Source organism: Cupressus sempervirens, chromosome 7, assembly GCF_028749045.1.
Source record: "Cupressus sempervirens isolate cs-2001-9-10 chromosome 7, ASM2874904v1, whole genome shotgun sequence".
NCBI classification, from domain to species: domain Eukaryota; kingdom Viridiplantae; phylum Streptophyta; class Pinopsida; order Cupressales; family Cupressaceae; genus Cupressus; species Cupressus sempervirens.
The window spans coordinates 488,814,564-488,830,378 of record NC_143124.1 but is presented as its reverse complement, the minus strand read 5'-3'; the positions used below and the strand labels follow the sequence as shown (position 1 = coordinate 488,830,378).

Sequence of the window (15,815 nt, the reverse complement as noted above, 5' to 3'; positions counted from 1 at the left end):
TTTTTAGTGATTCTCTAACACTGTTGTTCTCAGCTTGGTTGGGGAGATTGAATTTGTGTTCACTGATACTACACTAGAAATGGTGACCAATTTGGAAAACTTTGGATTGCTTTTAAACAAAACCATTTCTTCTTGTGAGGCCTGCTTAATGAACTAGATCTTCCACACATTTTAGCGACACTTCTTATATATAAATATGGGTTTTATAGAGAAAACTATGAGAGAAAATCAATGGCTCAATTTACAAACGTTCCTTCCGAGTATGTTTGTTCTAAACCAGGCAATTCCTATTATTCTTCTACTCATTAATATAATATCTTAAGCATCTTTCCTAAATACCTAGTATTTTTTAGGGGTTAGTGGGACTCTAGTATCTATTATAAATATATTAATTCCTTGCAAAACAACTATTATCAAACATATTGCAATCATTTGTACTACATAAATGTTTGTGTTAACAATCTACACGCAATTGGTTCAAGATCAAAATCATTGAATACCTCAACACATCTGAAAAGGCCTCAATTCTTTAGCGTAAACATTGAAATGTTCTATATGAGTGACTAATCATCCTTCATTTTCTCCATCTTGACCCACGGGCGCTCTCGCCAACTTTGATGTTAAAAATAATGCAACCAAAATCTTAAATGTTAAAAAACATGGTCCACCTTGAATAATATTTTTCATTATAGATGTGATAATATTTAAAGCCTCTTCATAGTTCACTTATAGTTCTATTTATACTTCAATAGTTTTATTTGGTTTCTTATTTGTCTAGAGCTCCCAACATCTCATTTAGCATTATCAACCATAATAATTCTCACAATTTTGTTTCTATTTGAAATTTGAGTTTTGATCATCTTAATTTGACAAAGAGCGAACCTACTTAAATTATGGTGATAGCTTTATGTAAATACTTCCTATATAATCCTTTCCCTTGCTCCACCTTACTGAATATAATTTCAACATTTGTAGATATGGATTATTTTTACGTAAGGCAGAACTCTAGCTGTAACATAGCTCCTGTTAAGTAATATAAATCTTACATATTCTATGAACAATGGAGATATTTATGAATTATAATGTAATGTTCACGAATTGTAGAGAATACAATGCTTGGGCCATCCTTGAGAGGAATACAGGAAATTTCTTAAATGACATCATGACATATATAAGAGACCATCAAAGTTGAAGGTTACATGATAGACTCCGTCGGGCACATATGTTTATGACCAGCTATTCATAATCATGCACAAGCGAGTTTTAAAGCATTTTTTTCGTTCCAATATGGAAAATTTAGGTTAACAAATTGATCCCTGCACTTTGATAAATCCATACTCCTCATGGAAAGTTAGATGCTATGTTGGGAGAAATGCGTGGATCCGAGTTGGACCAATTTGTCTTGGACTTGGCTCGTGTTTTAACCACGTGACTTCGAAATACTATTGGGGCTTTCGTGAATATCCTTGGTTTGAATATTTGGAATGGGGATTATTGCAGATACATGATGTCCTGTCAGATTGTCTCCAATCCTAATTGATAGCACGGAAATTCATTTTACTAGAACCTTGTTTATTTATTTGAATATTAGTACGTAATTGTAATCTAATCGCTGAGTGTTTACATAAAGATCCACCAAGATAAATAATATTGGTATACCAATGACTCATTTGAATTGCTTCTCGAATAATTTCCTTCCAAAATCAAAGGAGTATTAATTGACGGATAACCTCCACGCGTTTTCTAACCTCAAATAATGTTGTGGATTCTCCAACTTTTATATTGTAAAATCAAATATTTCTAATCGTGTCAAACATTTCTAAGTCCTATGATGGTCTATGAGGTATGGCTTCCAGTGCGACAAAAGCTATTGAATTTTCTCACAAAGATCAAGTCAGATACACCCCACAATTTGCATGAACTAAATTCACCGTCCTTTTCAATCCAATTAGAGAACCTGAAACTTGTGAATTCCTATACTCTTTAAAGAGTCCGGAATTCCTATAGAACACTTTTAACTGCTCACACTTACGCCTTGACTAACTCTCCATATCACATAAGTCTACAATCCATATTTGACTAAGGCAATTCTAAAATCTTTTGGCTCCTAATATTAGCAGGAGGGGTTCTAACATCCATATCATTTTCTAACCATCAGTTAAACACAGTTGCAAGTCTTTGAATTAGTTACTATCAAATTACCCTTTTAAGTACATTAATTGTCTCAATTCTGCAAATTGGGCCATATTTCACAAAATCAATCACACATGCACCCTACGAGAATGAAAATTCAAAAATCATCTGTAATGCCTTTCAAATCTTGGAGGTTGACAAAAATTAATATCTGTGAATTCCCCGCTGCTTCAGCCTGTGTAGTGTACTCTATTTCCTGCTGTTTTCTCTCTTTCTTTCCTTATAAGGCTTTTAGAAATTATTGAGAACGCCAGATCATCAATGGTTTTTACCCCATTTTCCTGACTCAGTCCCAAGGACATCTCACTGTATATTTGCTAGTACTCATTTGCCATCTGAATTACCAGATAAAGAATTAAAATTATATCTTTGGCTACATTATTAAAGATGAAATTTAGCATCAACAAAATTCCATTAAGTGGTTAGAAACAGATAAACAAGCCCTTTCAGATATTGAACTATTTCAGAGCCCCCCAGTTTGGAGCTTCCAAAGACTCGATCAACAAAAGTAATGGGCACCTGCATGCAAACAATCCAGGTAATGTTAAGTCAGAGAGTTTTAAGAACCAGAGTATCTGAGGAAATTATTACCCAATAACACAACAGGCAAAATGTTGTGTAAGAAGCCAAACCTAAGAACATCATACAACAATGTTACACAAGGTTCTAATGACTAAACCATATGGCAAATGTAACTCTGGTAATTTGAACTGCTATAACCATCCATGCAAGGACAGAATACCTCTTCAATGTTGTAATGTTTTCTAGAAGCCCTAACAATCATCTCCATCTGAAAAACGTAGCCTTTACTGACACAGGTCTTAATAAGTTCATCAAGTACAGGTTTCCTGTAAAGACTGAAAACAGCAGCGAAAATAGAAATGATAAAAGTCAGGTACCCATTAGTTTTGATGCATCACATACTGACACAGGTCTTAATAAGCTCATCAAGTACAGGTTTCCTGTAAAGACTGAAAACAGCAGCGAAAATAGAAATGATAAAAGTCAGGTACACATTAGTTTCGATGCATCACATAGATGTTTAAGATAAAATTATTGAAAACATTTCATACCGAAATGAACCAGTTAAATCAGAAACGCCTGGCCATAAGAGTGTATGTGCAAGCACATTTGCTCCCCGGCTTGTTAGTTTACGCATTAGATTCCAACCATGTACACCACCCCCTTTTACATAGCGTGTCCCAGTAACAATATCAGCACCAGTCTCCATCTGCTTTCTGAAACAAAATATTTTCTAAGAATTGGTTGCACTATTGACCTCAGAAAGCATAAGAGAAAATTGGCCAAATACTAAAAAGATACTAATGAACTGCAATTTGCACAGCTGCTATAGAGACAGAATGCCTGTGTGGTTTATTAGCTTATCATCCACTACATACCAATCATGTGCAATGAAATGATAGTAAATTAATAAAAAGTTAGAAATACTAAACAGAGGAAAACTTACTTTATGAAACTTGGCAAATATTTTGGCTGCAGCAAAAAAATAAATTGCCCGTCAGTTAATATCCCACTACAAAAAAGATATCACAAAGGTTACCTAAACATGTTGACATTTTGAATGCCTACATGGTGAGAAAGATCTGCATCCATAATGACTACAAAATCTCCTGATGCATGCTTTAGGCCATGCACATATGCAGTTCCTGTAAGCATTCCCAAATTTAACCATCACGCAAGTGTAAGAAAAATACCAATAGTGGAGAATGTATTTTGAGCAATTCCAAATATTATTTGTTAAGAAATCAGAATATCCAGATTCCATATACTATAAAGAACATCAGAATATTAATAAATAAAATAATCCCTCAAATGAAAATTCCAGTGAATACAAACCTAAACCAAGTTTGCCCTTCCGTGGTCTCAGAAGCTGTAACAAAACCGAGCCATAGGGAAAAAGAAAAGAAAGGCATTAATTGTAATCTTTAAAGACTTGAGAAGCCAGAATATAAATCAAACTGCTTTTGAACTGATGGCAACTATAATAATCAAGGTTAGGAATCACACTATGCGGTCTTCCCCATAAACTTTTTGCAACTGCTGCACAACTTCTTGAGTACCATCTGGACTCGCATCATCAACGACAATGATCTCAAAATTGATGCCACTGCAGCGATGAAAAGTATATAGATATTACACTCCCACTTTGAAGATGGGAAAAAGTGAAATATATTCAAAGTAATACAGCAACCTCGCAGGTCCACTGATCACACTACATATTAAACATCAGTTGCAATTTTGGGTTTTCCTTTTCTTCTTCTGTTCAGCATTTAATAACATCTGAGATCCTCCAAATATTACAAACAATCCGTACAATTTATTTCTTTTGAGAAATGTTAAAATTATGAAGCAGACTTTCTGGGAAATACATACAGACATTTTGTGGAAGGTAACAAATAAATAAATCGGTAACTTGCAAAGTATGTAATTCTGCATAATTTTTTTTCCAAAACAAGAAAAAGCTTCAAGAATGAACTGGGCTAGAAAATGGAGCTGGCACTTATTCTTCTGGTAGCCGCCCTACATGTGCAAAGAGGCTTATCATATTTCTCTAATAAAAAATGATATTCTACATATTTTTATTGTAGAATCTTATTAGAATTAGAAAACTGGCATATTAGACTCTAGTTCTACTGGTCTACTTCAGATGCTACCAAAATTCCATATAGTGTTTCCTCAAATGATAATCAGATACATATGTACATTCTGGAATCCTATAGAGATTATAATTTTCTTATCAAATGTCTGGAAAATGAAATAATTTGCATTCAGTATAGAATTGTACTAATTTACATTTCAGTATCAAAACTATTTACTCATGTATTTGATAAAATAAATTAATTAATTAACAATAGAGATGATAATGCATACCAGATACAGGAGTGAAATATATACTTATTTGCACATAAAATAATTATGGTGGAAGAATAGAGATGGTCAGCCAGGGATCAAAGTTGATCAAACTAGATCATTTTACTTTCCTTGTCAATACACAATCTATTTAAAGGATCTGATGGTTGCCAAAGGTACACAACTATTAACAAAACGGCGTTTATAACTAATCAAAGACGACAAAAAACAAACAAATACATAGTTGAATAAATAACCAATATTGTCAAAACATAAAACAAACATTGTACACTAAGTCATCTCCCCGAACAAAAACGTCATCTTCTAGATAACTAAACATCAAGAAATAAGGGAAGATTCATGATGATATTGGTGATATTGTAGACAAATAGTTGTGCACAAGCTTGCAAGTTTACATTACCAATTCAGAATTGTAGGGTACTTGGTAAATCAGATCAGTGCTGTGGGGGTCAAGGAGTAAAACCAACAATGGTGGTTTAAGGGAAATGCTTTAGGCACACTACATAATTAAAACTTCAAAACCACATAAATCTTCATGGCACACAATATTTTCACTATTTTTAAGAGACAAAAAGAAACGATTGCAAAACCTCACAAACCCTTCATCAATGTCATTTTCACAAAAGTTTCACCATTTTTGTTTAGGGTTGGTATTTCTAAATGGGGACAATGGTGGACTCCTAGGAGTCTTCAGGACAGCCAGAGGACTCACAGAAGTCCCCAAGACCTCTCGCCCTCCCCAACATCTCAATGGTGATTTTCTGAGGAGACATTTCCCCCAAGTACCCATGTCCTAGAAATCTAGGATTGTGCATTCCAAATATATTTAATTTTCTTTTTAATTAATGGCCACAATTTTGGGCCAATCAACATAATAGATCATGGGTCAGCCCATGTTAAATTAAACAAATTTATTTAATTCTTTACTCCACCAATTTAAGGTGACGCACAATGCAAGGTTGGCCTCACAAGATAAATTTGGGGTGCCAATATAGGGAAAGTTAGGTTGGCCCTAATTGTGGATAAATTTCTTCTTGAAAGAAAATAAAGTGTGATATTTTTATCAAGATTCAACTGTGTAGTTTTTGAGACAAACTCATTGACCCGTGTTTCATGAGTAGGGGCTTACATGAACCCATCTCTCATGAGAATGAATGGAATAGTAAGTTGTTGGAGGTTGGGGTAGCAACCCATTTCTCATTTGACATCAATGAGAATAACATCCATATGCCTCTTAACATTAGTGACAATTGATCTTCTTGCCTTTGACAACGACAATATAGAATATGTCCAACAATCTCCTGTTTTTCATTGATGTCAACCTTACAATCAAACCATCTATAAATGTAGCAGAACATAATGCTCCACCTATCTCTATTGCTCCCCCTAAACATCAGTAGCAAAGGGATGTCCAATATTTTTACAAAGAAGACTCCCTTTTTTGCAATACTTCCTCTTGAAATTAGTGGGATCATTTTCCCTTTTCCAATAAAACCCCCTCATCCTAAAATCAATGGCAATGAATTTAATGATCTTTATTAAATTCTCTTCATCAAAGAGTTGAAAGATAATACAATGAATAGCTCCTCAATCATAGATTTATCCTCATCTTGCTCTTCCTTTCTTTACCATACTCTTGTTTTCCCATGGCATTCTCTTTCATGCTTTATCTTGATGGTTTCACAAAACTACTACTACTAAATCGTTTTGTGTCCGTAATTGTTGCATTTACAACTATTATAATTCATTAAAGGGGTAAAGGAAATGTAGTTCCTTCTTGAAAACCCCAAAGAACTATTTTTGTTTGAACCATTATTATATTTCACACATGTTTTACAATCTAATGTCTTGTGATCAAACTGATTGCATGAAAAACAACCACCAAAGAAGGAATGATAGAACTTGGGTGTATTAATTTGTATTAAAGAAAAGAGCTTGCTGACCATGTCATTTTTAGCTTCCGAACATATGCTTGGCTTTTGATTCTCCTTTTTGCTGATTTTATCTTTGACTACTTTTAAGGACATTGGCATACTTCTCTTCATTTGATTTCTTTGATCATTTAAAACATTGTCTATCTTCATAGCCAATACCTCTCTCATCAAATGAAGGCTTTTGACATTTAACAATGATGTCTAAAATTTCTCGATTCTTTTCATTCTTCAAGTTTTTCTTCTTCTTTTATTTTTGACGAAGCCATTGTCTTCTCCAGTTCATTTCTAAGGGAAACAATCGTGATTTCCAGCTTTTCGCACTTTCATCTTTTGTCTTTTGATGGTTTCTCATCTCCTCTTCAACCTTTTTGTCTCTTCTATTTTAACTTTTAGATCTACCAATGATATTTCTGACTCTTAAAGAATATTATTTTTTCTTTGTTTTCATTATCCTCTTGAATTTGAAATTTGCATCTTAAAATTATTTTCTAAAAGCTTCTTGATCTATCTAAAGACATAATGGAGTTCTTCCTCAAGATTTACTTCCCCTTCAGTTTTACCATCCACTTGTTTTAGTTCATTTACTTCTTGTCAACCTTTTCTTCCAATGTCGTGAAGAGTATATCTTCTTTATCATTATTTTAAGTTTCTTTATTGCTTTGCACATTTGAGTTGTCATCTTTCGTTCAAATAAAGACTCCTTTTGTACGTAAGGAAATCTTCCTCCCCTTCATATTGATCTTTTTTGTATAGTGGCCTTTTGGTCCTCCCTGTCCCTATTGCTTTCCCTCTTACACTAACACTTGGAAGCACGATGGCCTACTCTACTATTATTTTACTATTTGAATGGTGATAAAGCTTGACACTTCCCAAATCCTTTCTTTATCTTTCTCGAGAAGTGTTCTTCTTCGTATATTTCATTGCTTGAGTTGGTTTGTGCACTTTGTCTTTTGATTCCTTAACACTTCGAAGGTTGCCCCTTTGTGATGGCTTGTCTTCAATCCTCATTCCATAGGTAATAAGAATCCCATGCAACCCATCCTTTGTCAACTTGTCTAGATCCCTCATTTCTTCAACTACCAAAACATTAGAATCAAATCTTGAAGGAAAGAACCTTAATACCTTTTGCACAATCACAAACTCTTCAATCTCTATACCAAGACCTCTTATTGAATTGACAATCTCATCAACACAGAGCAAATAGGAGGCAAGGTTCTCTTCTTCATTCATCTTAAAGATTTCACATCATCTCCAATGGATTTGAAGCTTTCCTTCTCCCCTTTATTCTCTCCTAGATGCATATTCTTCAACTTATTACGTCCTTAGCTCATTCCAATGCATAATTTTTACAAACTCCGATTAGGACTATCCACAAAAAATTACAGTTCTTGAGCTTTGCATTGTTTTCACACTCCTTCTTTCCTTCCTAATTTGTTGGAGAAGTTATTGAGGCTTGTTGGTACGAGTTTTGTTCAACTACAACATGCAGAATCAAACACTTAATGTTTCAAAGTGAAACACCAAATATCCAATCCTCCCTTGAATAAAGACACTTCTTATGCTAAGATTGTAATGAAAGATCATGAGGTGACTTCAAGGTTCCTCCTAATCTGAGTACTTGCTCAGTTGAAATGATGTAATTTGCTGGATTGCTAAGAGGACTTTGTTTTGTAAGACTTGTAAACATTCAAAGATTTGGTTTCACAATGTGCAACGAAAATATATTTTTGGTTTTCAACCTTTGAACTTCAACTTATACTACTACTTCTATCTATGGGTGCAAGAAAGTATGAAGATACTAGGACTCTACTAGATGTGTTACTGTCAGCAACTCCACCCACTTAATGCAAGCTTCTAAGGACTACTCAAATGATTTTCATATCAATAGGTGGGGAACTAAGATCACCATGCAATAATTCCAACTTGATCACAATAGTTCACCATGTAAGAAACAACAATTAATAATAGATAAAATTTGGCATTATTTCAGCAACAATTCTCCAACATTACTCCTTTCAAAAATGAGGAGAGAAGCTCTTCTATAAAGAGCTCAGTTACAATGAAGGCCAAGATTGAATAGAACCAGTGGCGTAGATTAATCCCTACAAACCCTAATTAGAGTTGCCAGCCTATCATCCAAGAAATTAAAGCATCTTAAAATAGGCCAACAAGAAAATTACAAAGTTTCCTCAACTAATCAGTAGGCACCAAAACATGGGCCAATTAGAATTAAGCTCCTAAACTATCAACCAATGAGAAAATTAATTGCCACTTAGGCTTACATCAAATTTTCTTTTAGAAGATGACTTCCTTTGTTCTTCTCTCTTTGCTAATCCAATGAGCTTGGACAAGAGTTGTTGAGCTAATCTATTGGAGGCATAAGTGCCTTCAACAATTTCCACTTTGCCATGTCTTACTCAATTTTTTTTGTAGAAGTAATCTTTTCCCAATCTGGTGTGTTGTCGTCAATTGAAGTTACAGAGACTATGAAGGCTGCAAATCTCCTCAACTGTTCTCTGTTAATGGTGTTATTGTTCCCAAGGCTCTCTGTTAATGGTGTTATTGTTCCCAAGGCTGAGAATCCTCAACGTTTCTTTCAAGATTTCCAAATTCATGTTTTCTTCTCTTCTCTAACAGAATTGAAATGTTACTGCTGCTACTTAGCCCCATTGCCCATTATTTGGGTGGTGGAATTGAGATGGGAACAATTATTTCTTATCTTTTTCAAAGTACCTTGCCTAAAGATCAAAGCAAAATGTCATTTAGTAACATCTTTCATTCCACCTACTTTTATCACCTTGCTCTTCTCTAATTGCCACTCAGGATGCTTTGTTGTTGCTTGCAATTGAGTTATGGTTGTCTCTTTGATGGGTTGGAATTCTCCCCAAAGTGCATCCAAGGCTTGAAATGTTACGCTAAGTGATTTGAGTGTATATATATATATATATAGTTTTAAGAATCCTAGAAAGAAGGCAATAACCTCTTGCCCAACTTCCATCCAAGCCTGTGACTCCTGGAATCACATCCTCAAATTCTCTATATTATCTATTGATTCCCACTCAAGAATGAGAGGTGGTGCAAATGTGTGATCTCTCTGTTGGATAGGATTGAAGATGCACTTGAAGTATTCCCTCTATCTTCGACTTTCCTCCTTGAACTTATTTTTCTTCCCAACTTCCTTTCTCGCTCTATCCTATAAGAATTGAATGGCATCATAGGCATCTTCAAATTCTTGTTTCTTTGTAGTAGCACCCATGTCATGTTCAATGATCTCATTCTTGGGGAAGGATGTTGTCTCTTGTCTTGTCTACCTTTGTAATGGCAATTTGGACTTTGCAAGTTTTTGAATCATCTCTAATGACTTTGGCTAACCTTCTTGTAGGCTTGCTTCCTCTATCTTCTCCAAAATTTTGCACAATGTTCTCAATTGGTTTTTGATATACAATCTCTTTCCCACACAATCTTTCTCTCAACCAAGCAAGTGTTGTGCATTCTCCCAATCCAATGTTAGCCTCCTCTTTTTTGATCTTCAATTGGTATGATGGCTACATCTTCACTTGCGCCTTCATTTGGAAGTGGGATCTTACCATCTTCAGGAGAATCTTCGATGTATATCATGTCTTCTTTGTTTTCATTGTGTGAAGGAAAGTTTTTTGCTATCTCGGTTGGACTCAAAGGAGTTTCCTAAAGAGCTTTGGTTAACACTATCCTCTAATTCAAAGGTGGAGTTTTGATTCACTTCCTTTCCCTTCGATGGAATAGTCTTACCTTGTTTTGAAGTGGCACTTTGTTTAATTGGAGGACCATTTTCTTTTGGCTTCTTGGCCTATGGGTCCTCAATCCTTATCCCCTTATTCTTTGAGTTTTTATCTGGCAGGGCCTTTCCCACATTCTTCCTTTTCTTGGTTTTACCTCTTTGCCTTTCACTTGATGTTTGATGCTGCTCGGATGATTCTTCTTCAAGTTTGGCAAATTGCATGGTAGGAGGAAAGGCAGCTGTTTGCACAATCCCATTCTTGAGCATTCTTCTTGCCATCTTGGAAATAATCCCTCTAAGCATTGCATTTCTCACTTGAAACATGCTGACACGTCCTAGATTGGTATGCCCAATCTTCTTGTTCTTAATGGCGAAACTTATCTCAGGCATCATGTACTTGTATCATCCTTCACTTGGTTTTGCTTATCCTTCTTAGAACTTGCAACCTTGGCTCCTGACATGCTTACCCCTGTCATCAAAATCCTCAAATAGTTTTGAATTCAAAAACTTGATTGGGAAGTAGACTTTTACTTGGGAACACTTCCTCAAAAGAAATTCATTCGAGTGTCTAAGTTAGTTGGAACTCTACTAAGTGTATCCCTAATTTCCTTTCTATGAGATCTTAATCATTTTTCATGAGAAGCTAAGAACATGTTTTGCTGAGTTGGAAATTGACATATAATTGCCTAGAATTCTGATTTTATTGATAAAACAATCCTAATCTTGCAACTTGAATGATTTGTTGTAGAATATGGGTTTTAAATAAGTTTTGCAATGTCAAATATGCCCAGATTTTATTTCTTATTGCATTATCTCTGATATTGGGGGAGAATTGAGTCTTGAAACTCTAATATCACTGCACCTCTCTATAATTCTTCAAATCTCTCTTTGATATCACTGCCAATGGCGAAAGGAATCGCTACTAAATGCAAGTCAAGTCACTACTATTTGAGGAATCGCTGCCTACTGCAGAGGTATATATGTCTTTGCTTAATGAGAATGGATCATCAACTCCTCCATTAAATAGGCAATTTGAAATTTCAAGAGCCGTGTCCTTTTGGGGAACTTCCTTGGGCCTCTTTTAGCCAATTAAAACCATTTAAACCTAGTCTCTTTTTGCTTCCATACCTGGCCGACCTGATTGAGGGGATAGAGGTAAGTTTTTCTATCGAATCACCATTTATGTTGCACCCGCCACCTTCTTGCTTCAATTGATTTCAGTTCTGTGCAGAAATTGAGGACTTGTGAGGATTTTGAATCCTAGCTAGGGGACGGATTCCACCCCTTAGCTAGGATTTATCCACTCTTTCCAAATCAAACTCAACTCGCCCTTGCTTACCTTACTTCGCTTCCTCCTCCATGTTTTCCATTTTTATTAAGGACGGAATTCTTACCCTATAGGATATGGAATCCTAAGAGGGCAGCGGATTCTGCCATCCCTATAGGATATTCATTTCCACCTCTTATACGCCAACTCTCATGATTTCAGTCAAACATCCTTCTCCTTTCATTTCTTCTAGGCAAGTTGGGGAGCCTAGTGTGTTTTAAAGCCATGAATACAAAGCGAAAATCCGACCTTTCCTAGTATTAGGAATCCTAAGAGAGCAATGGACTCCGCTGTCCCGTAGGATTTTCACTTTGTATGTCCTCATTGTTTGATTGCCTTATGATCGAGCATAAAACTTAACTCCCTTATTTGGCTTTGGTTGATCCCGCACTTAGCAATCTACATTCCACCCTCTTCATTCCTTCACATTTTCCACTATTGATGCAAGGCAGAATTCAAAAGGGTCTTAGGATTATGAATCATAGGGAAGCAGCGAATTCGACCATCTCCCTAAGACAGCTTCTTGTCATGTTTCTAAGTCCTTTTTCTTCAATGGTTTCCTTTTGATTTGAATCTACTTTGTCACTCTTTCATGCCCTCATATTGTTGATTAAGACAAGACAGAAAGTTTAGGTGGCTTAGGAATTTGAATCTTGGAAGGGCAGAGGATTCCACTCCACCCCTAGCATTTTCGCTTCTTCATTCATCACTGCCATTAAGTGACTGTCATTGCTCTACCTCAGATTTTCATTCCAAATTGTGCCTTAAGCCCTCCTTACTCTTGGTGATCAAATTGGTGGAGGCAGGGTTTTTGACTTGATTACGATTTGGAATCCTAAGAGGGTGTGGATTCTGTTGTCCCTCTAGGATCTGTACCATAATTCAATCAGCCACATTGTCTTGCAAATTCTTCTCTTTGATCCTCGATTGCTTCTTGTGTTTAGCAGCAAAAATCTTAGGTCTCCTAGGATTTTCATGATCACCTTCATCAACTCAATTTGGTTCAACTGTGCTTGCTTTGGACCTCAAATTTGCTCGTCACATCCCTAGTTAAGAGGGGACTGAATTTGCTTAACCTTATGATCTCAAGGAATGTCTTGCCTTACCCATGTTTAAGGACAGAAACCTTGACTTTCATAGGATTGAGAATCCTAGATAGAAAGCAGATTTCATCCCTACCTTAAAAAATTTCCCCTTTTAACCTTGCTTTGCCTTATGCCATTTCACACCCTTTCAATTGTGACTAACTCTTCACTTTGGTTTCAAGGTAGTTTACATTCAATTTAATCTGATTTGGGCATGTTTATGTCTGCTTTCTTGTTTTTTTTTTTTCATTTTCTCAATCTAATTTCCAATTTTATCATTGAGATTTAACCCTTATACCATGTCAAATAGCATCTCTATCACTTAAGGATTTGTACACCTAGGCAAACCTTGAAGGTGCGCCAAGATTAGGAGCTTTGGTAGAAAGCAGAAATCAAGGATGTGCTAGGACTTCGAATCCTAGCAGGTAGGCGGATTTCACCTTGCCCTTAGGATTTTTGCCTTATGTGCTTTGCTACTCCATACTTGGTCATTTCTACCCTTCTTCCACGCCCACTGAAGCTCGCCAGAATGGATTTGCAAGGAGTTTCCTTGTCCTCATTTACATATGATCTAATCATAGACTTGAATGTTAATATCTCTGTGCACATCATTTTCTCATTCTCGCCTTGCTCAAAATCAACTAACCCTATGCTTGAAGAAGACTCCACTCTCTAGTCCAAGGACTTGACTAGCTTCAAACTTTCTCCCTTTTTTTGACTCTACTAAACTCCTCCTACTAACAAAAGTGCTACTAAACTATGCACCTAAGAAAACTCGAGCAAAAAAAAAAAGAGGGGATTCGCATTTGAAATGAGGTGATGGTGTGAAAATCTAACAACACCTGGCAAAATGTTCCTTAACATTTCAAGAATAAAACCTACTTAGACTCAAGAATCTTAAGTTAATTCCCTTTTCACCTATTGAATGATTAGGAATTGCACTCAAAACAGGAAGAATCATGAATTGAGCTAAGAACATTAATCCCCAATCACTCCTATGTACAAGTGTATTTGTTCCCTGCTCAACAAGAACCTAGAAAGCTTCCTAGATCCATTAAACCTAGCTATTTTGATATCCATACTCAAAAGACAACCTAGATAGAGCCTCACTGCCAGCTAGGCACCCATAGGCACAACAAGGTTCATCACTATGGTCCACCACGAACATTGCTCTACTTAGTGTTCTTTTTGCATAGCACCAATAGAGATATTCGCAGACCCAAAGCCAAATTGCCTTATTTTTCTTTACTTTTTCCTTCTTTTCTTTCTTTTCTTTTGATATTGTTTTTCTTTCTTTTTTCAATCTTTAATTTTGGCTTGCAAGCAGAAAAGCTTGTAGAGGGTTTGTACCACAATGGCGTTAAAGCAAACATATAATTTTTTACTAATTCCAACTTCACCTTGGGAACTTCCAAAGAACCCAAAATAATTAAGTGTGAGTCAAACGTGGTAATTGAAAGACTTGTCGATGTGCATTTTATGACCCACCAATAGTAAAACAAAATATCCAGATATCTTATCCTCTCCTAATCAAAAACCCATGTATGTTGAGTCTATAGAATATCATACAAGTCACTCCAAGGTTCCTTTTGGGTCAGTTCTTAACTGTGTATAAGCCCACTGGTAGATGTGATATGTTGTTTATAACAAGGGGCCTTACGCTTGCATTGATCGAGTTGATTTCAGATGATACAAGATGTTGGTAGTTGGAGCTATCTGAAGATATTGCAATAGACTACTTAAGGTTTTTCTCGACTATACAATAAGAAAAAGAGAGTGGGGTTTCAAGAATCTATTTTACTCCTAAGGGAAATGACATCAATGATTACTGCTTTGATGGACAAATTCAAAATAACCAAGCTTCGCTCGGCCGAGATAAACAACTCTGCAACAAGTGGTGCAATCTTCAAGGGCTAGACAAATGATTTTCATAGCACAACGAACACCATCAAAATGAACAATGCACATCGAATAATAGAAATTGAGCATCCATAAAAGTGGGAGTTCGAGCTAACTTTACACAATAGCTTACAATCAACAAATCATCAAAAGTATGAACCATGGGATTCATCAAAACATCATAACATTTACCATTAAAATCAAAACACTCTATCTAACCAATCTAATCTAAATGAAGGAATAAGAGAACAAGCAAGCAATAAAACACTTCAAGAGATCACCAAACTTCAATGAAAACTTTATTGTCTTGGTAGCTCATAGCAACAATCTCGGAATTTTGTAGTTCCGAATCGAAATGAAACCGATGGCCCAAATTTTGCCAGCACAACCCTAATTAGCATTAGGACAAGAAGAATAAATCTACATTAATGAAGGGGCCCACATAGACCAATCAAGAGACCCACTTCCTTAGTGGGATAATAAATGCCCACTACACGTCTATCCAACAAGAGAATGGGCTGACATGTATGCTCACTATGCCATAAATGCACTTCTTCCTAGAATAGTCCATATTTGACCTTGTCGTTTGAATGCATGGAATCTACCCAATACGATCTCCAACTCATCCACTTTAACACTTGGCATTGACTCTCCTTTGAATTCTAGGATTGTCATCTCTCGCTCTAACTTGTTCAAACTAATTTCCCAATCCGATAACAACTCCTAGG

The 15,815-nt window shown here is 35.9% G+C and overlaps 1 protein-coding gene across 2 annotated transcripts in view; it reads right to left on the bottom strand.

Annotated features, from left to right (window-relative positions):
• Positions 1–2,283: 2,283 nt before the first annotated feature.
• The window catches only part of DPMS1 (Nucleotide-diphospho-sugar transferases superfamily protein), a 52,209-nt gene continuing 38,677 nt past the window's right edge, over positions 2,284–15,815 (bottom strand). For both annotated transcript variants that reach the window (XM_089791757.1, XM_089791758.1), the window contains exons 3-9: positions 4,222–4,321; positions 4,051–4,084; positions 3,784–3,860; positions 3,662–3,687; positions 3,267–3,431; positions 2,936–3,050; positions 2,284–2,712 (exon numbers count right to left, since the gene is read on the bottom strand). In XM_089791757.1, coding sequence (XP_089647883.1) covers positions 2,608–2,712; positions 2,936–3,050; positions 3,267–3,431; positions 3,662–3,687; positions 3,784–3,860; positions 4,051–4,084; positions 4,222–4,321 — 622 coding nt within the window. In that variant the 3' untranslated portion in view covers positions 2,284–2,607. The remainder of the gene's footprint in view (positions 2,713–2,935; positions 3,051–3,266; positions 3,432–3,661; positions 3,688–3,783; positions 3,861–4,050; positions 4,085–4,221; positions 4,322–15,815) is intronic.